This window comes from Alnus glutinosa, chromosome 2 (genome assembly GCF_958979055.1).
Source record: "Alnus glutinosa chromosome 2, dhAlnGlut1.1, whole genome shotgun sequence".
NCBI classification, from domain to species: Eukaryota; Viridiplantae; Streptophyta; class Magnoliopsida; order Fagales; family Betulaceae; genus Alnus; species Alnus glutinosa.
In genome coordinates this window covers 32,574,783-32,601,883 of record NC_084887.1, presented here as the reverse complement: position 1 = coordinate 32,601,883, position 27,101 = coordinate 32,574,783, and the positions used below count along the sequence as shown (strand labels likewise).

Here is a 27,101-nt window from a genome sequence, read left to right as displayed (position 1 = left end):
TAAATTTAAAATCAATTTGGGTTAAATTATAAATCGTTATCTTCCGTATAAAAAATATATAATTTAGAGGTTCTCAGGGTATGCCAAAATAACAATTTAATCTATGCAATCAAATTCTGTCAAAACACTTTACGAATTTCGTTAATGCATCACGTTAGCACTAATAAAATGATGACACATACATATGTCAATCAATTCATTGACTAAAAACTCATCAACACACAAAATGTTTTCCATAAATTACCAACAAGTGATTCGAGGTAGGGGTAGATGGGAGAAATGAGAAAGACCAGGTTCGTTTGTGTGATTTGGGGAAGAAATTAAGGGGAATGATGGATTTACAAATTATGGTAATTTTTTTTTATTTTTTTTTATTTTTATTATTATTATTTTGGAGAAAGTGTAATTCTAATAGGGCGTTGGTGTGGAATTCTTTAAACATGTGTCAGTAACATGTAGCTAATGTGGATTAAGTCTTGATGATTATAATAAATGATGTGGCGCATGAGATACTTGTCAAATTTTGAGAGGTCTTGAGGTAATATGTTGTAAAGTTTTTGAATGAAACAGGAACGAATGGAATAATTCTGTTAATTAAACAATTATAAGTACCACATAGGATAATTTTTGTAACCGATGTGACTATTTAATAATGGTCCAAGTCACATATGATAATAATGATTCTTATATATATATATATATATATATATATATATATATATATATATATATATATATATATATATATATATAAGAATCACTTAGAGCATTGCATAGTATTGTGACAAGTGGTGTTTTAAAATGCAGCCAAGTGTCCCTTTAAAGTTTTTTTTTTGTTTTTTGAAGGGCCTTTAAAGTTAAACTGTGCTTTTAATAACATTGTCAAAGTCCTTCAAAAAAAAAAAAATAACATTGTCAAAGAACATTTTTTTTTTTTTTTTCTAGAAAATAACTATATCCTATTTAATAGGGGAATCAATTAGAGTAGTGCCTATAATTATGACAAGTGGCTACATAAAACTTTGACAAGTATCCGTTAAGTTAATGGTGAGTTTAAAACACTTTGTTTCACACTTTCACTTAAACACAGCTTTCCCTCATACTAAATTATATATATCCTCCTGAAAAACTGTTACACTTTTTAACCAGTTTTCAATTAATTAACAATGTGGGTTGGTTTTTTACATTGAACGTTAGTTTCTTCTCCTTCCGGCCAAATTCCTAAATGTGCTTCTCTAGCTCTCTTTCTCTATGTTGATTTCTCTCTTTGTGATTTTTTTGGATTCTTTTTGTTTTGATTGTAATTTAAAGAACCAAAATTCTATATTCTAAATGATTTCTAAACTAACTTGCAAATAAATTATCTCTGCCACAACCTATTTCCGTTAAGGGGATATAATTCTAACCCAGATTGCAACGCATTAAGATGGTAATTTCATGTGGATGTAAATTTTTTATTTTTTTGTGTGAAAACAGTTTTTTTTTTTTCCTAGAAAATAATTGTATATTAAGACAAGTGGCATCATTATATAATGACATTCTATTTTTTAGACAAGTGGCGTTTTTGTTTTTTGTTTTAAAAAACGGCTTTAAAATACTACAAATAAAAATAAACCATTAATTTCTTCAATATGAAAACCACTAAGAACCTTTTGTAGTCTATAAGTCTAAAACCAAATATTGATATCCCTCATGCACCATTTCATAAACTATATGCAACGCAACGCAAATATTACTTTACCAAGTCTACAATTAACAGCAAGTATTATACGAACATTTTCTGCAATGCATTTGGATATATCTCTACAACTTTATATTTTTAGGACGAATCAAACATTTTGGCTTCTGTTTTTCTATTTTTATTATTGTCCTTATTTCTTTGTTCTAATTTGTATATTATTTTTTTGGTAAATTTTACATTGAATTCAGAAAATGATGGTGAGAAAGAGATTTTCATATCTTCATTTGTTTTGGTCCTTATTTTTTGTTATAATTTATGTATTATTATTATTATTTTTTTTTCTAAAAGTAGTTTCTTTTACGTTATATATGCGAAAGAGGGTGGAAAGAAAACATATCTATTTGACAGGACTTTTTTAATACCTATGAATTTCATTGTAATTAACATAAAAAAGTATACGAAAAAGAAAGTTAATTTTTATTATATTAGTATTAATTTTGATTGGGTTTTGAAAATTGTGTTTGCAGGGGTCGTGTTCAAAGAGAATGATAAATAATCCATTTGTTTGTCTTTATTTTTTGTGATTCTATGCTTCGGATTCTATTTTTTGTCCTTATTTTTTGTTTTAATTTTTATATTAATTATTACTTCTGTTCTAAAAATATTTTCTCTTATGTTATATATGCAAATAATGATCGAAAGAAAAAAAAATATTTATTTAACAGGAATTCTTCCTATACCAATAAATTTATTGAAACCAAAAAAAAAAAAAATTAAAAAAAAAAGTGTATGGAAAAGACAATTAATTTTCCGTTAGATTATTATTAATTTTAACTTTGATTGGGTTTTGGAAAATGTGTTTGCAGGGGTTGTGTTCAAAGAGAATGGTAAATAATCTATTTGTTTGTCTTTAGTTTATGTGGTTATGTTCTTTAGATTCTATTTTTTACCTTTTTCTTCTAATTTTTAAATTATGTTTAAAAGTAATTTATTTTACGTTGAAAAAATATCTATTTGATAGGACTTTTTCCTATACTTATAAATTTCATTGGAACCGGGAAAAATATACGGAAAAGCCACTTATTGTCTATATATATTAGTATTTTTCAAAAAATTTCTTTTTTTTGGCCTTTTATTGTTTGTGGTTATGTTCTTTTGTAAATTTGACAGTAAATTCAAGGAAATGATGGTGAGTGACAAAGCTTCCTCCGTTGTTTTTTGCAGGGAGTATTACCATATTAATATTATTATTAATTATCGAGAGAACAAAGTATTTTGTAGTGAATATATTGTTTTATTGGGTTTTATTTATGCTGTTAAGTAAAGATATAAGGCATATTAAGCATTCATCTTCTAATTACCTCTTACCCATTTGCATATAATTTCTGTTTTTTTCTTTTATTTTCGGTTCTAATTTATATATTATTTTGTATTCAAAATTGAGTTTTTTTTTTTCTTTTGAAAATTTACACTCAATTCATGGAAATGATGGTGAGATAGGAGAGTTTCCTATCATTATTTTTGATATCAGGTATAACAATCTATTTTTAGTCTACGCAGTTATTTATTTAATAGCTTTTTATCTTTTTTTTTTTTTAATACTTTGTTTGTTACATACTTAATCGATGAACAACATTGGGAAAGGAAATTTGTTACTCATAATCTTTTTAAAACCTTTCAAGTAAATTACAATTAATGAATATACTGCGCATAGCGCGAGTTATAAGCTAGTTACAATAATTGATATATTTTTAGGATCATAAAAGGAAAAAATAAGTGCATATGATATAAGTTTCTTGACCTATAAAAACAAATAAATATCTTTATTTTTAATATATACTAAAATAATTCTTTCAAAATTTAAAACCAAACCAACCCAACCCATCAATCCGAGATCGAAGAAGATCAATCTGACCTTTTCTGTTTGGGTGTCGGTTTGAATACACACTCTGTACCTGCAAGAATCAAATTTGTGGATGGTCATTGATTGCCAATGCATTATTTTCACTATTTTTCCTCCTTTTTCTCTTTTCAATCAGAAAATAGAGGGAACATATTATTGTATACTGTTCGACCTTTTTATAACCATGTCAGCCATGAAATGAAATCTATCGGCTGTACTATATTCGAAAACATAACCAAAGGGTAAACAAGTAAAAACCCCCCGATTCTGCCTGCCCAATTATTATAGTCTATAGATTATAGACAGCTTAGCTTTTCTAAGCACGCGTCCGACACAAACGTCAACCAGCGAAAATCTACTGGGGCCTGTGTTTCCGCTGTCTTTTCTTGACACGTGTGCGTCTGGGGCAGGTCACTGTCCAGTTAGACTCCGTTTGGATTGTACGGTCACTGGCCAAGGTTTCGCCATCGATCTTCTGCGTCACCTGGTACAGTAGCCCAGCAATGAGAAGTCGACACGTTGTTGGCAGAGTGCTGTTAGTTCAGTCCTCGGTAAACGGCGTCCTTCTTACAACATAGATTTGCTTTGGACATAAGACGGGTTTCTTATTAAGACACGTGTTTAACTGACTAGGTTGTCTCTTGGGTAATCAAAACTCTGCCTTTTTGCTTTGTACTCTTTCATGGTGTTTTTTTTTTTTTGTACTCTTTAATGTTATTTGCAATTAATATTATGTAAAAAAATATATATATATTCTTCAATGAGGAGAGAGAGAGAGAAGTTTCAAGTTTGTGTTCTAATAATTATTATTATTATTTTTTTGTTGTGTTTGAAAATGGGCAGAATTATGCATGAACTCTGAAATTTATTTGATGATAACAAATTGTTTGAAGGTTTAAACCGTTTAATAATTGTTGATAAGAGGTTACGTGATGAATGGTTAACAACATGATAATATTGGTCAATGATTTTGGATGATACATAGTTTGTATATGGTTGAATCGAGTGATAGTTATTGTAAAATAAGGACAAAAGTTATTTATTTCCGTTTATATGGTCATACATCTTTTTTTATTATTATTTTTTCAACATATATAGCTGAAATTTTATCACTTTTCAATCCAAACCATTTAAGAAGAAAATTATTATTTTACATATAAAAATTTCTACAAGCATCGTGTTAAAGAACTTATTACCTAAGACAGTTGAAGTAGTATTGGTAGAATAATGTTGTCCTAGGATTAGTGTTGGTAGAATAATGGGACTCTCCAGTTCACAACTTTAAATTTTTTTTTTTTTTTTTTCTCTCAATCCAATAAAATTTATGATCATTTGGCAATATTGACAGTATTTGTCTCCTCAACTTGTTTTCGTGTGATCCCAAACGTACACATGGTAAACAGAAAAATAGAATGAATATGTAAATAAAATAATAATAAAACGTCTTTCAAAATTGACATATTTTTCAAATTACAAAGAACTTGAATTGGACTCCTTTTTATGACGACCAAATATGAGTCGATCTCCTTTAATTTGTGGTGGAATAGTTGATAACTGATACAATAGTCCTCTTTGTTCACCTAATTATGGTGTACCTCTGGCTGCTTTGCTGGCGGTGTCGTTGGCTTCTTCGCTCAAGCTTAACAGGTTCATACTTGAAGGTGATTTTCAGGTAGTTATTTTGGCTCTCCAATTTCCCAGCATCTTCCAGGATTGGAGGTTCTCCTCCGTTATTTCTGATACATTCAGATCAGCTAGCTGATATTAACTACGTTGGACTTTTTGCAGTTTTAATTTCAAGTTCGTGTTAAGTTGCCCACAATATTTTGTTGGAAAAGATATCCAAGTGATATGTTCCAAGTTTGATGAAAATCGCTCTTTTAAGGAGGAATCAAGGAGTTTCATGCACCAATAGACATTAGCATTTAGCACACGACATGCATGTGGAACATTTGAGTACTTGGATGTATCGGGTAAGAGCATAGATGAGATTTCTCTCACATGTCATCAGATTGATGGGATTGAGATCCGACACATTAATAGTTAGGGTATTTCACTTTGTGCAATACAATATTTTTTGGGAGCCATTCATTTAAAATAAACGGCTCAGATCAGGACTAAACAAAAGTTGTTGTGGTGGCCAAACCATCCTGTGACTAAGGAGATGGTTTAAGCTACTTCCAAACCGGTCATCGAGAGTGGCTGAACCAGTCCTTAATTAGGAATAGCCAAACCAACCCAACAACCACAATTTCTTTGTTTTTTATTTGTTGTTACGATATGACCGTACATTTTTTTATTAAAGGAAAAAATAAAAATTACAAGGCAAGAGACCGAACAAATTAAGCAGCTCCAAAACCCTATTAAAAGCACACCCCAACAACATACAATCCAAAGGAAACAGTTAAAACAATTTGATAAACCACTAACAAGAAAATATAGTAATTACCAATTACTTTCTTAATTAAATAGTCCTAAAAGCCTATCCAATTATCTATTTCGTAGAGAAGGTTGGAAACCTAGCAAAAAGCTAACTCTAGTGAAAAAAAGAAAAAAAAAAAAGTACTTGTTGGATATAAGATCAATAATTATTATAGAAACTCCATGAGTGTTTCGTTTTAGAGTTAATATTTTAATGTCTATCTTCCAAACTAGTGTTTAATTGGTTTCAAACTAATAATGGTTACACATACATTATAAACAATAATAAAAAGGCTTATGATTCTTTATCATCGCTAACTTACAAAAGTTTTATATATGGCTTAAATACTTTTTTCTTCCTTACGACTTACCAACTTTATTTTTTTACACTTAAGTTTCAATTTATATCGTAGATGGAACATCGCTTATGGCTAAGAATAGGTACGGTATATTTGTCTATAAATTGATGAAAATCCACGTTAATACCCTTCAAAAACAAACATGTGTCCCTATGCTTCATTAAAAATTTTAAAAAACTAGAAGAAAAACAACTAGAAAACTAAAAATATTAAAAAAAAAAAAAAAAAAAAAAAAGAAGAATAATAATAAGAAGAAGAAAAAGAATAAAAAAAAAGAAAAAAAAAAAAAAAAGAGGGCTAAACCACCCCCATGGCCCATTTCCATTTTGCCCAAAGGGGTGGCCAAAACCACCCCCAAACACGCTGAAGGGGTGGCTGAAACCACCCCCAGGCCAAACAGGGGACCCATCCCCAAGGCCCTTGGGGTGGTTTCGGCCACCCCATTTTGCTATTAGGGGGTGGCTTGAGCTGCACCCTTCTTTTTTTGTTCAAAAAGCTTTTTTTTGAAAAAAAATAAAAATATTTTTAGATTTTTTTTTTTAAAAGAAAAAAAAAATTAATGAGGTACATATACGATACAAATTTATGTGAATTTTCATTTATTTATGGACGGAAGTTGCGCTTGTTATGACATCTCCTAAAACATATCATCATCTACCACTTGATTACACTGTAACATTAGGTGATAAACTTAATTAAACATGATTACCTTGGTACTAATAAATCTTTCATGCCAACTCTCATATGTGAGCCCAACATATCGGCGTCAAATCATAATTGACTTATATGTGTGAACACTTTGTCACTACTTTATCTGATTGCACCCTTTATTATATGCTCTCCCACTGACAACATACTAGAGGTACGTTTAAAACATCAATTTTTTGTGGTTGGGAACATATATAGTCCACACATCATTTCACAATTGATGACTTCAGCCATGCCCAAGTCCATGTGTCAACTTGCGTCGAATATTCAATCAAGTACTTCCTCTAAAGCCATTATTCCTAGAGTCTTCCTTGATACACCTTATCAATGTGTTTTACACTCTCTGAGCATATATATATATATACCATACTCAACATAATGCCTCTTAATGGACTTTACATTTATGTGAGTTGTAATACCCGTACCTCGTTAGTGTCATCTACCTTTAACTGACCAATTATGTCCCCATTTGGCAGAAGTGTAAAGAATCATTCATCCAGACATTCCGAATCCGTTTGACTATGCGCTAACTCATGTAGCTATTACCGAGGTGTTTCTTAATCCCATTATAGCTACATGCCCTTCGAATTTATCCAAAGACAATCCATTAGTCATAAGATCAGCCACCATCTCGATCGAGTAAATGAATTCAAATTTGATCTCATTCATCTCTACTATATATTGAATAAAGTGATAATTCAAATCAATGTTTACCCTTAAAGCCATGTCCTCCACTTTTTATTAACGAGATAGTAGACTTATTGTAACAAAACACATTGATCGGTCAACTATGTATACTTACATTTAAACTATCTACAAAACGTTTAATTTAGACCAAATTACTTACCCTTGTGTTGCATGATACATACTTAGCTCCCAATGTGGATTTAACAATAAAATATTGTTTATTGCTTAATTTAGAAACAAATGTTCCACCAAACTAGAACATATAACCACTAGTTAACTTTTTGTCATATGTATCTCTTGCAAAATATGCATATGTACTCTACAATTTCCAGATTACTTATGTAACGCCCGAGAAATTCAAGCTCTTAAGAAATCCTTGATATTGTTGAGGAGACAATATCTGAAAAATTCAAGCTCTTAAGAAAACCTTAATATTGTTGAGGAGACAATATCCATATGTTTTTATAATCAAACCTAAAGTTGTTTTGAAAACTTAAAGATCAAAACTTAAAAACCCTTAAAAAACTAAAAGTAACATTTAAGCTTTAAACTTTGATTGAACCGAAAATAGGTCAAACGAACTCAGATTTAGTTGATTCAAAGACCGTTGTGCTCAAAAAAGAAAGATCTATTATATGGGAAAAGTTAGTAAAAAAGTCTACCAGTTGACTTTTTGACCCGAGCCTAAATAATCCAACTGTCGAAATTAAACGAAAAACTATCAAAGAAAAATATCATCATAGTTCTAGAACATTTTTGTGTAGAAGTCAAGAGTAATGATGAAGGAATAAAATATCTCAAGAATATCTCAAGAGTAATCATGAAAAGAAAGAAAAATCAATAAAGCAAGTGTGAACGCAGAAAGTAGTTTAAAGATATTTTGGCTTAATAGACAGAAAATTTGACTTGACCGGAACTAAGTCAAAATGAACTCGAAATGAGTCAAACCAAAAAGAGAAAGTGTTTGTCTTGAAGTACTCTATCTACCCTCAAAATTTCACATCAATCGGAGTCGGTTTGACCATCAAAAAGTAGGTCGGAGTAAGGACTAGTTTGCAAGATATTATCTAATAAGTTAGTTCTTTTATTACATTTTGCACCTTAATACCCTAAGCATGCAAGGGTCTCGGTTTTTCCATACAAATCATAAACAACTTTCATCAAAGCTTGTACTTTGGTTTTCTCTCCATTTTTCTCTCCTTCTACCACACGATCACTTTGGTATTCTTAAAGGTTTTCTCTCCAAATCAACTTGGTAAGTGATTTTGATTTATGGAGTGACTTCTTGAATATTCCTAAGAAAGTGTTTAATTCACTTCCGCTATATCGAGTCCAAAAACTCAAAAAATATAGTTTGAACGTGAAACTTTCAAAGAAATATCTTATGAACCACTTGGCATCTCATTCTTACTATTTGATTTCATTTCTTGTTTTTATGAGTTGTTTAAAGACCCAATAAGCTTAAGAGATAAAAGAATTAAATTAAAAAGTAATATAAACTGCTTTTACATTTCATTGTCCCCATGACTTCATGAGTTGATCGTATTTATATTTTCTTTTACATTTTATTGTCCTCATGACTTCATGAGTTGATTGTATTTATAATTCTGTTTACATTTCATTGTCCTCATAACTTCATGAGTTGATCGTATTTACATTTCCTTTTACATTTGATTGTCTTCATGACTTCATGAGTTGATCGTATTTACTCTTCTTGTTCTTATTATATATTTTAAATATTTTAAGTTCATATTTGGTGGTATTGGTCATATAACCTCGTCATCAAATTATGAACTAAGGTTTTAAAATTATTATAAGTGAACGTTTCAAACATAATGAAGTGATGGATAATACTAAATATAAAGAGATGATGGTCTATAAACAATAATTTGTTTGATAGATAATTGAATATATATATATATATATTATTGTGTGAATGCATTTATATGCAGAAAATAAGTCTAAGGAACTACATGAAGTAGAGAGTAAGTATGGATGTACTTACTGAGGATGATTCTATGTTTCATTAGGATTGTGTGGTGTGTGTTCATTGCATGGGTGTTTGTTCATGCATTTCATATTGTAGCTACCGGATCCAAAATCAATAATAAAAGAGTTGGAAAGTTGTAGCTATCAGTGGACTGTGTAATAACAGTCCAAAGTCGTAATATATAGCTAATGCTGGAACCAGTAAGATTCCAGTAAAAACAGGTAAGACTTTAAGTGTGAGACAACGGATGTGAACGGGTTCAGATAACCTAGAACGAGAGGCCTGAAGAAAGATGATCATAAAATACCAAACTAAATGATTACTACGATGCATATTTATACAACCCTTGCATTTGCATTCTTTATGAACTGTTTTAGGTTGATGGTAACTTAGATGTGAAAATGTATGACTCACTTGTTTGTCTATACAAATATGATAACGTCATATTTGCATAGTTACTAGTAATATGTGCCAGCTTAGAAATTGCTAGTCGTATTTATGTGTGTTTTGTTTTATGGCATGTAAATATGTATAACGATGTCATGTTTGACACGTTTTATGTTATATGCTTAAGTGCTGCATGTTGCATTAATTTTGATGCACCTAGTGTGCATATGGCTTGTAAGGATAAACCTAAGTAACTTTTAATAAACGCATCGAGGTATTTCAGTCAGCTCTAATGTGTTAAGCTATCAATTCCTAAGTCTTTAGAAGAAGAAAAAATATATTCTGCTGCGAGAGTTTATCTCTGATGTAGTAATGTCATGTGAAAACTGGAGGTTTCTGCTTACGAATTTGCAGGCTCAAATTCGAGGCGTTACAACTTAATCCAAAACATAAAGCCATGTTTTGATTGCTTTGCGAATATCTAAAAGTTTTACTTATCACTTGCCAATGTCTCCTCCCTAGATTGGACTGATATCTGCTCATCAATCATATCGCATGACAAATATCAAACCTTGTGCTTGTCATGGCATATATGAGTCTACTCACAATCTGGGCATAGGGGACTATTTTCATTTTTTTCAATTTATGTCTCATCCTGATAACACATTTTCTTGCTTAAGTTTTGACCTGTGGAAACAGGTGTGCTTAAAGGTTTAGATTTATCTATCTCAAACCTCTTAATCAAGTTTTCCAGAAATTTTTCATGATCAAAGTATAACAATCTCGAATTTCTATCTCTAGAAACTCTTATTCCCAATGTATAAGGTGTTGCACCAAAACTTTCATTTCAAAATTGGATATCGATAATTGCTTGAGTCTATATAAGATTTTCTTTTTTTAAACTTGTAGACCCTCTCTTCATGTCCTTTCACTTTAAATTTTTGGGAAACGAATCCTCTCCATTAGTTATAAATGTAAGGACATTTTTATTTTTTCACATTTTTTGGACAAAAATACCCCTACACTACAACAAACTGGATCCTTTCCAGTTCAAGGATCCTAATGCAAATCTTCGGAGTTGTATCACGTAGATCATATATATATATAAGAAAATAGAGAATTTTTTAGAGCATTCACAGTGGGTTATGTAAAACCTACTGTGAATCTATAATAGATAAGAAACTCACAAAAACACCACTCCATCCAATTATGTATCCCAACGCCAGAGTAGATCCAATCTCCATTTGTGAACAGTGTCACGCCACATGGAGCGTGACACTGTTCATATATGTATCAATATTATATTGTTTTTCTTCCGTTCTCTCTCTCAAAGATTCCTTCTTCTTCTTCTTCTTCTCTGCGCGCGTTCTTCTCTAGGTTTTCTCTTGTGGCAGCTTCGGGATTCCAACAGGGGAGACACCGCCCCTCCTCCTTTTGCTCAATCGACGGCACATTCCGATGGGAGAGACTCCACCATCTCCTCGTACTGCTCGGCTTGCTCTGCCAGCTTTGCTGTAATCTTCCCTGGTCAATGAGGAAGCCATTGGAGGCTTTGGAGAGAGAGAGAGAGAGAGAGATAAATTCCAAGAAAAATTCCAGTCAAAGAAGAGAGCAAAAAGAAATTGAAATCTCGTACCCAATCTAGATAACAAGAAGAAGGAAAAGAAGCTCTAAACTGTAGTGGGTCAAAGAAACACTACGGTTAAGCATTTTCTCTTAAAACGATGGGCTGGAGGCCCTAGAGAGAGCAACTTGGAAAGGAAGGACGGTCCAAAAATTTCTAAGTGCACAATGGAGAGAGGTTTTTAACCCAATAAAAAAAAAATGATTATTTTAATAAAATAAATAAAAATCTAAATAATCGGTTGGAGGATAATTTTAAAAATAATTAGCTAAACAAGCAAAAAGTGTATTTTAATTATCTAAAATCTCATAGAGTTTATATTGTAAGATGAGTATTCAAAGCACTTTTTAATTAGGTGTTTTACCTGTAATTAGCTAATCATGCAGGGGCATTGTGGTCACACGAATATCTGGGAAAATAAGAAAGATAGACAAGAATAACTCAACGTGATGGGCTGATGGCGATTGCAAGCCTGTAAGGAGGCGACACGTAACGATCCATTTTAAGGAAGGTGACGACGTTCTGATAGGTTTGTAGACTGTATAGAACTCACAAAAAAGATCATTTATTACATCAGAAATTATTTCAGCATCGCCATCTGCCACGCGCCATTGACTTGAGTAACGTACTTTCAAATTTTGCGAGGCTTTTATTCCTATCGGATAGCATCCATGCTGCCCACGTGGATGTCGCTGCTGGTCATCCTTCAAGTCAAGAAGGTTTGGTGACCACGCGCCCCAACTACAAGTGGGATATACATTTTCAAACAAAAGAAAAGCAAGGCGAAGAAGAAAAACAGGTTTTATGAAACAAGAAACAACACCAACCCTAAACTACATTTCAATGTGTGGTGTAGATTCAGAACCTGAGGTTTAAAAGGCCATGTGATAGAGATAGAAGACACCCAAATACACAAAACTCTCTCTATCTCTCTCTCTCTAGGGTTTTCAGAATCCAAACTTCCTCTTGTTTTTCATAAGGTGGTTAAAGAGCAGAACACTAGAAGAAGAAAAAAAGAAAACAAGAAAAAGAAAGGTTTTTTTCTTTTGTTATATTTATATATATAGAAAAAGGGAAAGAAAGGGTCTGGGGATAATTAGGATATGGGGAGGGGAAGAGTGGAGTTGAAGAGGATAGAGAACAAGATAAACAGGCAGGTCACGTTTGCAAAAAGGAGGAATGGGCTTCTGAAGAAAGCCTATGAGCTTTCAGTTCTCTGTGATGCTGAGGTTGCCCTCATCATCTTCTCCAACCGTGGCAAGCTCTATGAGTTCTGTAGCAGCTCTAGGTAAATTCTCTTTTCGTCCCTACAGATGTGAAGGATCTGTTTGCTTTTTCTTGTTTGATTGATTTTCTTCTACAGTGAACCTCCTGTCACACACTCTCTACTCCTTTACTCACTCTCTCTCTCTCTCTCTGTATTTTGATTTTATATTTCAGTTTTTTCGGAATGTCAGTTTCATGATTCTTTATCGTTTCCAAGGTTCAGTAGTAGATAAGTTTGTGATTTTTTAACTTTAGTTGTTGATCTGATCTTCTACGTCTGATCTCACACCATATTTTTTTAATGGGAAATATTGCACTATGAGATCTGAAGCATGCCTACAGCTTTCTGTTTTTTTCATAAAAAGATCCGTATGTTTAGTTTAATTTCTTACCTTCACTCACATGTTTCATTATGTATATATCATATATGTGACCTAAATTTCAAACAACACCATCTAGATTTTGTTTACCTATCTAGTTCTTTCCCAGATTTTCTGGCCTTTTCCTTAAAAAGATAATTACTTATTATTCCTAGCTAGGTCCTCTAAAAAAGTCTCTTTCTGATAATTACTGACATTGCATGAAGTTTAGTAGATCACCTGGAATTGGAAAGAACTTGTTGCGACCCAAGTGTCAATTTTCACAGAGAGAGAGAGAGAGAGAGAGAGAGAGAGAGAGAGAGAGAGAGAGAGAGAGAGAGAGATCGCTGTAAACTTGTCCAAAAGCCTGAGATCATGTACATGTACCATATTTTGGGGTTTGTATAGAGATCAGATTTAAATGGCATGGCCAGAGAAAGTTCTTTTGCGTTATTATGTTCTCAACAAATCCGTAACGACACATATTTCAACGAAGCATTCACTTAAAATATTATTGGTTAAGCTGTGACTTTTTATTTAATTTCTTTCCCCTTTCTTAAAAGTGATGACCAGGGAATTATACTTAATTCTTTACCTTGTAGCCGTAGGACTATTTTGTTTAAGTGCAATTAATTTAAACAAGTCAATTTAAGTTATTGCTCCTTTCTTTGCACGTACTAATAACTAAACGTCTGTTTAAATGAGATCATGTTTTAGAAGTAATATAGTATTTTAGCTTGGTTTTTATGAAGAAGCTTGGTGGTTGTTTTTTTTTTTTTGGGGGGGGGGGGGGGGGGGGGGGGGGGGGGGAGGGGGATTTAGGATTAAAAGTATCCATGGTTGATGTAGGAGTAATGGATATTAATAGGGCTAAGGATTCTTCTATTCGATCACTTGAAAGGGGGTTTATACTTCGAAAGTATCATGAGTACTCATGGATTTCTGGTCCAAACAGATTCTCATAGGTCACCACAAGAACGAAAATGTTCATTTACGATATTACCACTCATCCAAAAAAAAAAAAGAAAAAAAAAAGACGTGCATTTATAGCCAGATAAGAATAAGAAGTTCATAATATTGGTAAAATATTTGAATTTAAGTGGTGGTTCTGTCAACAGATCATTTATTAAGATGTTGAGTTGATTTCTCTCCCTCCAAATATGCATGACACACCGCAGCATCTAAGATGCATTAGCATCTTCGCTGATTAGCATATCCTAGCGTACGTAGCAGGATCTCAGTATACATCATCATGCTATGGCCTAGAAGACAACTTCACACCTAGCCTTTTGTACAAATCAAGTCTATATATATTGAGATTAATATAACTTCACAGTATGAACTAGTCACATTGAAAACTTCATGAAATGAATCAATCTTCTTCTATTGACATCCTTTACAAACTACATGGTGTAGTTCCCTTTTGTTATAATCTATACAAATCCACGACTTGATCACCATCTATTCCATTCTTATGGGTAAGAGGAGGAACCTTTTAAGTTGGAGCTCATTAAGAAATAGTGATATATAATGATTGATGATGATGTTTACACCAAAAACAGCACGAGAATTAGTTCTATGAATACTACTCATAGAGTTTTACTCGAAGACATCTTTTCATTTCAGGGTTTGCAGCTTTTTCAAATCAATTTAGTTGTTCAGCAAACAACATTTTAGAACTTGCCATCTTTCAAGTTCAGACATTCTTTATCAAATGAATAGCAAGAGAGAATTAGCATGGCATAATTTTCTAGAGATTGGCTTTCCGTCAGGCGTCAGCATTCATAAATAACTCTCCACCAGCCACATAAACGTACTAGTTTTCCCAATTCTTGTCAACATTGATAACCTTTTGTTCGGAAAAGGCTATCTGTTCTTGTAAAAATTGATAATGTCTACCAAGTAGAGCTTGAAAACTTTCCTGCCTACTCAAAAGAATCTCTACAGCAGCTCCAATGCCCTAGAGAACTTGAAATATGCCCCTTGAAGAACTCAACTACAGGATACGTACTATATACCTCACTAGCTATAGTGTCCACAGTAGATGTGTACGGGAACCATGCTTGCTCTCAGCTGGACTCCTTGACAAGACCTCACCATCATACTACAACACTTAAAGAAAAGCAAAGAAAATGTAAGAAGAAGAAGAAGTTTAGTGTATGCTCCCACTGATGCACGCAAACAAGCCCATGCATGCATGTTTTAACATTCATTCAAAAGATATCAAGAGATAGATTGGCATGAATCTTAGCCTGTATTTCCCTCAATCTTTCCACTCGTAACTCTCAACTTCTAGTGTACCATTTACATAGATCAGGAAGTACGGATATATAGTGTTTATTACTTTGCTTCATGTTTTTGGCAGTAAATCAAAATATTACCTTTTTTTCTGGATGAAAAAAGAATACAATGTTGCTTACGTGAAATGACATTAGAGCTTGATTATATTGGTGCATGGATTAAAATTGTTATGACAACTAGATTTAATCATAATTTATGTCCCTGATCATCCTGATTTCCTTCTCTTTATTGTATCCACATAGCATGCTCAAAACACTTGAAAAGTACCAAAAAAGCAGTTATGGTTCGGTGGAAGTCAACAGACCTGGCAAGGAGCTCGAGGTAGCTTAACTGTTCTATCTCTAGCACTTATATAACTGACTTTGCAGTAATCATCAGTATGCTGATGACAAAGTTTTAGTGTTATAGAAACTGTATCTACTGCTCTTTAGGCTTGTTGTGTGACTGTTGGAATGTGGCAAATATAAAGGTCATCTCTTTTCCATGTCTAGCTAGTTTATGGCATAAAATGAAGTTGGTATTTTGTTTCTGCAATGGACCATGCCTCAGTTTTGTGATTTTCATATCGATCGTTGTTGTCATGTGATGTATAGCAGAGCAGCTATCGGGAGTACTTGAAGCTGAAAACTAGGTTTGAGTCCTTACAACGAACTCAGAGGTAATTACTATTTAGAAAAATTAATTACATTGATCAGTACTGTTTTCTCCAAAAACTTCGAGTTGGATGATTTTTTTTTTTGAATTGGAAAAAAGAAAAGAAAAGGAAAAGGATGGGATTAGCAATATTTTTGCATCTTTTGTTTATGAGCAGTTCAGCTGCCACATAAGTGCATTCATTCACGAAACATTTCTCCTTGGTCCTCCAGAAACCTTCTTGGGGAAGACTTGGGCCCTTTAAACACAAACGATCTTGAGAAGATTGAGCGTCAACTGGAGTCATCCCTGAAGCAAGTCAGGTCCATTAAGGTGATTAATTATGAACTATGACCTACGTGCATTATATATATCTAATAATTGAACATTTAACACTCTTTAAAATGTGCCCTTAAGGCACCTGTTAACGAGACCCTGAACATGCATGCTTTACTGTCATTAGAGGAATAAGAATGTGGTAATCCTGTTGCATGGACACAGGACACATGTTTCTATTTTGTAATATTCATGATAATTAACTAGACTCAGCCACAGACAAAAGGGAAGACATCGATATCATATCTGTTTGGCAGCACACACTTCCCTGTTTTTTTTTTTTTTTCTTTTTCTTTTTCAAAAAAGTGCACTTCTATTTCTTTTTTTCTATTACCAAACTTTTTTTTTTCTTATAAAAAAATTAAATTTTCTTTTCCCTTTACATCACATCAATCACTCATTATTATTCAAACAAAAAAATTTACATAAAAAGTCTTTACCAAATAGCTAGATATAATCATATAGTGGTGGTGCTTTTGTACTATTTCATCATTAGTATTAGACATGGCTCCGTTTAATAACCTCATTCCTTTATTTTTATCTTTCTAAAAAAACATTAATTTTAAAACATTCTTAATATTTTTTACTTTTTATATCATTTTTTTTTCTTCACTTTTTCATATAAATTATTTTTACTTTATATCACATCAATCACTTTTTATTTTAACGCAACAAAAAAATTCCCCCCATAAGAGCTTTCCCATCGGCTTGTGTAAAATTTTATCTATAATAACTAACGAAAACCCACTTTTACTAATTTAGCTAACTACTTTTCAACACTTTCTTCCATCAGCTTATCTAAACTTCTTCTCTATTTTATTAAAATAATCAATTTTAATAATAAATCTTCACAAAAAAATACCAAATAAAACACATCATCACCGGAAACTTCTACACACCACACTGACCCACAAACACTTCTACACACAACCAACAACCATCACGGCATCACCACCGCACCTGACAACCAGCAACCATCATGAGATCAGCACCGCACCAGACAGACTGCAACCATCACCACCGCACCAGACCACCAGAAAACTCCGAAAGATCGGCAACCCAAACCCATACGCCTAAACTCAAAAGTTTCCAAAAAATCGGCAACCCGTACCCATCCTCCCAAATCCCAATTGGCCACGGGTTTCTTTGCCTGCTGAGCTTGTATCATCGCCGCTCGTGGGGCTGGGTTGGGGAAGCGAGGCTTCGTTGAAGCCGAACGATTCGACGGTGGTGGTCCTTTTGGCAGGCCGGCCTTTTCAACCGGGAACTTGATCGTCGCCGCCGTGAGTTTTGATTCTGGAGACAAAAGGCACGTTGAGAGGGGTGGCCGGAGAAGACGAACTTAGAGAGAGAGACGGAAATTGTGAGAGAGTGAGAGAGAAAGAAACAATAAAATAACAATACATTTGTGCACAATGTAACGCCACATCTGGCGTTACACTGTACACAAATGGAAGAGAAACCTAAACTAGCATAAGAGTAGCGAAGCCGATGGAGGTGTGTTTTTGGTGTTTTCTTATCTATTATAGATTTACAGTGGGTTTTACATAACCCACTGTGAATGCTTTAAGGGGAGGGGAGGGGAGTTATTAAACAGGGTCATGATCTCATCACCTCATCTTTTGAATGGGTTAATTGTTTTGCATGGTTAAAAATACCAAAACCTAGGAATGCTCTGTATTCTAGGTGATATTTGTTTGTTTTTGTTTTTTTTTTTTTTTTTTTTTTTTTAACATGTAAATATATTAACAAATAATTCACTCCTTAAAATATAAAATACTGTTTACAATTTTTCTTCTTTTCTTATTGTATGAATATTTTGACAAAATCCATGCCGAACTTGCAATGATAAAAGCTAATTTATTATTTATTTCTTTTAAAAAAAATTACAGCCACCCCAAGGGGAGAAGGGGTGGCCCCAACTGACATTTTTTTTTTTCTCTCTCTCTAATTATTTTTTTTTCATGCGAGACTCTACATTTGTTTGGATTTTTTAAAATAAGCAGGTATACTCTATATAAAACATCTTCTCAAATATGAATCCCATAAAAAAATACATATAAAAATTGTTTTTATACTTCAAACTAAAAACAAAAAATACAATATATGCTTCTTTGCACATGATCCACGTTTACCACTACGCTCATAAGCTCAAGGATAACCAAATACTCACAAATTAATACGAGTAATCAACATAATTAAGTACCATACCTCAAAAATAGTACTGCAACATTCAAGAATTGAATGATTTATGGAAGTTTATTCACCAAAGAACAAGTTGTATTAACCATGTCAATCAAAATCTCTTGAGACAAACCAATATTAGAGCTAGAGTATACAGTAAGTTACAATCCTTTCCCAAAAAAGTTATGTTCATCCATTCTCCGGCCGGCCAATCCCATTTAGTTGTTACATGTGTTCTTCTAATAATACGGTGTCTCCTTAATCTTATAGAACTCCCGGGAGAGATGTAACACCCCAATCCAACAATCTGCATGGAAACATACTTTCTATTTATAATATTATCAAATGAATCTGTCATAATAATTTCAACAAGTTAACCAGGGCATCTCTATAATCTTCAAGCACTTAATCAAAAGTGGCTCTAGTATATGGTCAGATGAATGAACCACCCCCTTAAGGGTTAGGTTAGTCAATCCAACCCGAAACTTATTCGTTGACAAAATCGCCGTAGGAATTGAGACCTTTCAATAGAGCGAAGGCGAACTGATCAACGAGAAGTTTCGCGGGATTCGGCCAATTGTCTTGATCCACCATTTGAGTCTCCAACAATTATTCCAATAATTACATATATGATTTGACCTATAGACGAATACGCAAGTAGTCAACTGGCGTCGGATCTTGTATTCTCTCAGATAATTTGAGAACTCGTTTGACGTGTAATTAATATTATCTAAAGATCACCTGAGTTCCATATAAAAAAGATATTTAATCTTAATACCCCCAAATAAAGTTTAAATATCTCTAATAATCCACATGAGTTCCATAAGTCACTTCATTATATTTACACCATTACATATCTCTAAAAAGTTGACAAAACATACATCAAGCCTACACATAAAAAATAAATAATGTAGGATTTTTCCAACTAACTAGTCACCAAAAATCTTTCCAAGATACGCAACCTTTCACTAAGCTCCAAGATCCTCAAATTTTCCCAGTATCGATTCTATTAAGAGTCTTTGCTATCTCTGAAAAATGTAAATAAAATATAATGAGCAACTTCAATATGTGGAAATAATTAATCAAGTAATGTCGAGCCGTTTACTAGTTGGAATTATGCACATAACTTAATAAAACAATTCTCAATATTTTCAAAACAAGATATGAAATGTTACATTTGTTGAATTCAATAACTACGAGAATAATTTGTGCACGTGAATAACCATTCTTACTGTAAGCAATAAAATAATGCAATGATTCAAATATATTAAAACCATCTCCCAAATGTCATACACTCGTTGTTAAACATTTTCGTCCCATCTGATCGGGTTGTGCGATCCCCATATTGGGACTGAAACCTCTTCTTGGGCAAGAAGAAGCAACCTTCCTTGGAGTCTCTAACCATAGGATTGCCCATATAATTTCTGAGAAATTCATCCATGACCAATTACTATGTTGCCTCTCCCTCCATAGCACACATAGTTGCACGATCCTAAAATTTATGATCCAAACAGTCGACATCCTCATACAAGGAATAGTTTCGGTACCGAGCTTATAAATTTCACTATGTCATAGGGAGTTTTCAAATAATAATCAAGATGTTCACAGTCAATATTAATCATTCATCAATCATATATAAGGTGCTAATGTCCACTTCTCGAAAACTCAATGTCATATTTTATGATAAAAATATCATCGGTCACATTGGCAATCCAATGCCTTTCCAAATCAACAATACAATTCATACTTATGAAATTTCACATATAAATTCTACAATGGTACCACTATATCAATCTTACATTTTGCATTAGCATTATCAAAATATAGCTCGACTCACTATTTGCATGATTTATTCAAAATTTATCATTTACTGTGAGAATCAATTACAATAAGATATATGCACATGTATATGCACCCAAATACATTTCATTTGAAAATCTTCACTTTTGGGTATATGATTTTCATAAAATCTTTGATTAATTAATTCTACTTACTTTAAATTCACGTACCACTACCATGGGGATTTACCACGCCTCAGCTTATGTCACTTGTCCCTAAAAATAAAATAATTAATTATCAATACCTAAAACAAAAATACATATTATTTAAGTTATTAATTCATAAAATAGTCAAAAATAAATAAATTCACTTTTATCTTTTATCTCTCACATTTCCCAAATTTTGTCTTTTTCTTACATTTTCCTTTTCATTTTCATTCACATCCGTACATGACCTTTTTAAATTTTTTTTTTTCCATTCTTTTATTCTTTCTCTTCTTTTTCTTTCCTCTCTCTCTCTCTCTTCTCTTCCCTTCTCTTCTCTTTTCCTTTCTTTCTCTCTTCTCTCTTCTTTCTTCTCTCTCACGCCCTAATCAGTAACACAAAATTTCTAAAGCAGGAAATATACACAAGAGCAGCCGAAGCAATCCACAAAAAGAAAGAAACCCAACAAACCCTATAAACCAAAAGCCCTCAAACCCGAACCCTTAAGAAGCACACCCTTCTATCCATAAACCATAAAGCCAAAAGACCTAAGACCCACGAGCCTTGCTTTTCCGACGCCGGGAGGTTGCATAATCATCGCCATAATTAATGAAGCTTTTCAAATTCAATACATCCTTCCTAACTTTAGTCTTTTGGCGCACAACCATAGATTCTCGTTGAAACTATCCTCTTCACTAACGCTGGCATCTAGGAGCCAAAGCCGAAACCTCATCCTCTCCACCAACCCCTGCCCAATCCAAATGCATATTGGGCGGATAAACACCAAAAGGGAAAGGGAAAACTCCATTCTCCCCATCCCAAATCTTATCGCTTTGATCCCACACAACAACCTCCCTATACGGACCAAACCAACTGGCCACTTCTGAGACTCAATCAAACTGTTCACCCTAAGGTCCTTCTCCAAAACATAAGCAACCAATATCCAATACTCAACAAAATCCCAAAGGAAATTATCAAGTAAAATAAAGAAGTTAGAGATCTTCACCTTGGAGATGGAGGCTTCTCCTTCAACTATCACCCCTCTCTCTCTCTCTCTCTCTCTCTCTTCCTTTCTTCTTTTCTCTTACCCTCATTTCCTTCATTTTCTCCTTCTTCTCTTCTTATTTTTCTTCTTCTTCACTCTCACACATTCTACCTCTTCTGTTTATTTCTTCTTCTTCTTCTTCTTTTTCTTTTTCTTTCTTTCTTTCTTTTTTCTTTTCTTTTTTCTTTTTAATTTTTTTTTTTAAAACTTCTTAACAAAAGGAAGAGCCACAAACCTTTTAGAAACTTCAAGGACAAGCAGTGTCTTTTTTTTTTAAAAGAAAAAAAAAGTTTTGTAAAATTACTAAAAAGCCCTACATTATTTTGGTTATTACAAGAAAAGCCCTTAAGCCCATCACTAATCCAAATAGAGAATCTAGGTGTAGTGATACATTTTTTGATCCATCGTACCATAACCTCAGGGACTCTAGCAGCCTTTAAAACTGCTAAGACAGAATCATAAGCCTTCATTAAATCAACTTTCAAAGCACACCTGGGAGAACCTTTTTATCCCTTTAGTAGTTTCTCAAAAGCTCTTAGGCCAAAAGGTTATTGTCCCCAATGCGCCTTCTACTGATATGATGACGTAGCGAAATCGATAGACACAAATGAGAAACTGTGTTATCAATGCACAAAAATCAACACACACATTGATTGAGAAAACTGATAATATTATTGATGGCAAAAACCTGAACTGATTCTTCTATTACAATTGTTCTTGATTTATGATAAAACCCTAAAACTACAAAAGAGTAAAATATTCTAGGAATAGAAATAAAACAAAAGAAACAAACTATGGAAATACTTAGTAGTTACATAAGCTGAAATATGGAAAGATCCTAAAGCTACTAAAGAGTAAAATTTTCTAAGAAATGAGTTAAAACAAATAATGAACATAAAATAACTAGAGCAATTTTGTACAGCTACGTCAATCTAAATATAAGAATCTTCTAGAGGAGGAATTGTGAAATTTAGGAAAAGTTATTATGCAGAATATCGTCTAAGTCACCATCTGTCAATAGTCTCTTTTTCTTCTTCTTGGACAACATATGGTAGTTGACTCTTTCCTTCTTGCTTAAATATTCTTGATTTGGTCTATTACTATGATATCTGTTATGGATGTAAAAGAATCAATTACGTCACCACATCATAGACCAATTAATTAATATTCGTTGGCACTAAAAGTCTCGCCAGTAATTTTTCATTCATCTTGGGCCCGACATCTTGACCTTGGAGTCGACGGCTCGACGGTACTAAAAGTCTTGTCGATAATTTTCTACTCATGCCTGTCGGTCATTTCTCACTCTTCATCGACCCGGCCGGTAGCCTTTTTCTTTTGTACTTCCACCGTAAGATATTAGTTGTCATCATGTCTACTTGGTGCCGACAATACGAAATGTCCCGCTTAAAGTAGTTTACTCGTTGGAACCTTTTGTTTGGTTCCCAACAATAAAACATTTCCGTCCTAACTTGCTAATAATCATTCGGTAAAGCTCTTTATCCAATGGTAAGAATGTTCCTAAATGAGCCCATTCATCAGCATTCCTAACGGCAAGACGAGCCCCCTCGGTAATAAGAGCCTGTCGAGTACAAGATGAAATTATTGTCCTACATCAGTCACCCCCACTAACACAAAACTCTTCATCGAGTTTACTTTGGAATATGGTGGTTCCTCTTGTGGCTGATTCTTGTAAAGATATTCTCACAATATCTCCACAGTATCCTTGAAGGAAGAGCGCTCAAGACAAGGTCTGACCACAAATTTGACACCATGCAACTCCATTTACCATGATCATCTTGAACCCTATAGTGCATACACTGATCAAACTGAAACTCGAATAGCAGTAGGTGCTTTGTTGCCTTTGATTCCCTAAAAGACTCTCCAAATATGCATCTTCTTAGCCTTAATTATGGCTAAATATTCTATGGATAGGAAAGCTTCTGGTCAGAAGCTGATACTTCATTGACCGAAGTAGCCAACAAAGCACCATCCAATTAGTTACTGCTACCCGGTGATTTAATCATCGCCACATCATTCTGAACATTGCCCAAAGGATTAGACGATGAGGGAGCTTCAGTATTACTATATATCCGGCCAACACAACCCTTAGAAAATGAGGTGTCTTAGGAGCAGCAGGAACTACCTTAATTAATTGTGACTATCATCCCCAATGACCTTATGTTTCCTATTTTTCCCTACCTCAATCCATTCCCCAACCCCCACACCCCCCACATCAACAATTCTGGAGCTAGACCTAGCCCCTTGATTAGAAGTAGGGGATGAAGCTAGGTGTGCGCATGGCATGGATAAAGCTCACATAACCTACAAAAATGGTCATCTACCGTCCTAAAAATGAAGGTGGCTTGGTTTAAAGCGTTTGGATCTGAGAATAAAGCAGCGACGCTTAAAACATCTATGGCACATCTTCTTCGACAACGACCACTCGGTTTGGACTAACTGGGTCAGAACCTGTCTCATTAAAGGTAGGGATTTTTGGGCCACAAGGCCCCCTAGTGATTCTCATGGTCTTGGAGGAGTATTTTGAAGCTTAGGTTGCTTCTTCACGGTAAGATTGTTAGATTGGTGGGATTGACCCATCCCATGATTCGTTTGTCTAGATGGGATCTCCGGCCCTTTGGCTTTTTCTCCATCAAATTTGCTTGGGAGAACCTCCGCCGGCCCCCTTGGCTGCTGCTTTTTTTTTTCTTTTTTTTTTTTGGCATAAGCTTGTTTGGCATATCCCTCATCATGCCTTCATCCTTTGGGTGGCCACCTTGTAAATTTTCTTTGTTTATAAAATTCTTATAGAAAACTACATAAATTATCCTTGTGACGGTTCATGAAATTAATAAATTTTTTGTTCGAGGAGAAGTATAGAGATGTGATTGAAGTACATGTGAGGGACGAATTGTTGAGTATAGTACCATACACCATATGATATGAGTATAAAAAGTTTAAGTGTCACTTTGGATAGATGTCATAAATATATGTTAGTGTTTAATTAATATAACATAATTAAGCTTAAATCTAGCTATAGACTTAAGTTTTTTGTGAAGTTGAAATTCCAGCGTCATGTGAAGGAAGATCGATCAGAGCTTAATGCAAATATTTATAATCTGCTTTGCAGACGCAAGACATGCTGGACCAGCTCTCTGATCTCCAAAATAAGGTATGCACTTAATTATGGAATATCGAACAATAATACTGATAGTAATGCTATTTACTTTCCTTCTAATATTAACAAGCTACCGTTCAAGTACAGGAACAATTACTACTGGAAGCGAACAGAGCTTTGACAATAAAGGTAATAACCGTGCTGCTTCATTTTCATGGATGGTTTAGGCTTCTTCACCAGCTTTCAAGCTGCATGATTGTGGAAGGATACCAGTCATTATTCATGAATTAATATGCTTTCAAATTTTAAATTTTGGGCGAATTTCTTGGGTTTCTGAATATGAAGGCACCCTTATGTTCCTGCATGTGTAGCAATTAATTGTCTATGACTATAAATTAAGTATATATACCGGCCGGTCAATATTTCTTTCCAACAATCAAAAGACCACAAAAAATATCTAGACTCAATATGATTGTTGACCACTCACATATATAAATATATATATGGTATAAAATATCTTTTCTTGGCATGCAGCTGGATGAAATTAGTTCAAGAAATCACCTTGGACAAACATGGGAAGGCGGTGAGCAAAGTATGTCATATAATCCTCAGAGTGCTCAATCTCAGGGGTTCTTCCAGCCTTTAGATTGCAATCCCACATTGCAGATAGGGTAAACCTTCAAACAAGGGTCAAGTTTATTTGACTATACATGCATACAACTTCCCCTTCTTTAATTTAATTAATATAACTCCTTTTTTGGATGTCACAGCAGGTATAGTGCCTCAAGCTCGGACCAGATAACTGCTACAACTCATGCCCAACAAGTCAATCATGGGTTTATCCCCGGATGGATGCTTTGAGTCAGCGTTCCAAGCAAGCACGCACGCACGCATCAGTTAGGCAAATACTTGTTGGTGGCCGGTGGCAATATCTTAATGCATGGTTCATAATTAAGCATTTGTAAGCTCTTATTAACATAAAATTAAGCAGCACTGACTGACTTACAGAGCACTATGGAACCTTTAGCCAAGCAAAAGGCATGTAAGGAGTTCATATATAATGTTGAAAACTTAACCCTTATGGGGAGATCGACTTAATTTATTATGGTTTTCAGACAAATTAATATAAGGCTCAAGGCTGTGGTTTCACTTAACTTTTACTCATCTTAGTATATATATATAGTCCTTAATATTCTGTGGTGATTCTGATGACCTTGAAATCCTATAAAACGGTGCTCCAAAATTTCTAATTTGTGAAAGCAAGATGCAGTTATAATCCTCCCAATTAACCACTCGGGCATATAGATGCCCGCATATTAATGTTAATTTTCAAGCTTTTGGAACAACTAATAATTTAACGTCCAATCTCGATCGTAACTTGTTCTAAAATGTACATTCTTCCCATAATTTATTCTTCGGATAAGTTTTAGTGGAAGAAATGATTTGTTCTTCTCTAGTTAAGAGGCCTACATGCTTGCCCTTGGTAATTGTTTTCTTTCAAATGACATATATGCATTATACATTAATATAGGTTACATAAAATCCAGCAGAAAGCTTTTACTTTTGGTTACTAGGAACATATATATATATAAGCTCTTCACTAGCAATATTTATTGATTTCAAGATTTTTTGAGTTTACCCAACATTCTGTAGTGTAGAAAACGCCTTCCCACTTCCCTTTAACTTGATGCAAATGTATAACAGTTGCCCAACTCGTTCTTTTGATAGAACTGCCCCAAATCTGGCATAATTATCTCACACCCGATCCAGGCCTGGCCTACGACCCGTGTAATTTGCAAACATGCAATGTGTTAGCTTCTGGTGTTGGGCCAAAGCCCATCTAACAATTCTACATGCTGTCTTAGCTTTTGTATACACCCGATCTCTATTAAATGCACTTGAAAATCACGTACTCTAAAAACAAATAGGAAAATTTTTACTACTTGTTTAAAAAAATGAGGGTATTTTAGAAATTATTTTTGTTTTAAAAAATTAGAGTATTTTAAAAATTTATCACCTATCCGTTAGGATTTAACGAAAAATCCTAATGGAAAAATAAGATTACAAATTTTTTAATGTTCGATACATTAAATTGAGAGTTTTTAAACTTTAAATGAAGG

General features: G+C 33.7%; 1 protein-coding gene across 1 annotated transcript; it reads left to right on the top strand.

Annotated features, from left to right (window-relative positions):
* The first annotated feature begins 12,833 nt into the window (after positions 1-12,833).
* Positions 12,834-26,107, top strand: LOC133861182 (agamous-like MADS-box protein MADS2). The gene is made up of 8 exons (XM_062296904.1): positions 12,834-13,048; positions 15,929-16,007; positions 16,280-16,344; positions 16,553-16,652; positions 24,994-25,035; positions 25,129-25,170; positions 25,516-25,652; positions 25,755-26,107. Exons 1-8 carry the CDS (start codon positions 12,864-12,866, stop codon positions 25,840-25,842), a joined length of 738 nt encoding a protein of 245 aa, XP_062152888.1. The 5' UTR covers positions 12,834-12,863; the 3' UTR covers positions 25,843-26,107.
* Positions 26,108-27,101: the final 994 nt, after the last annotated feature.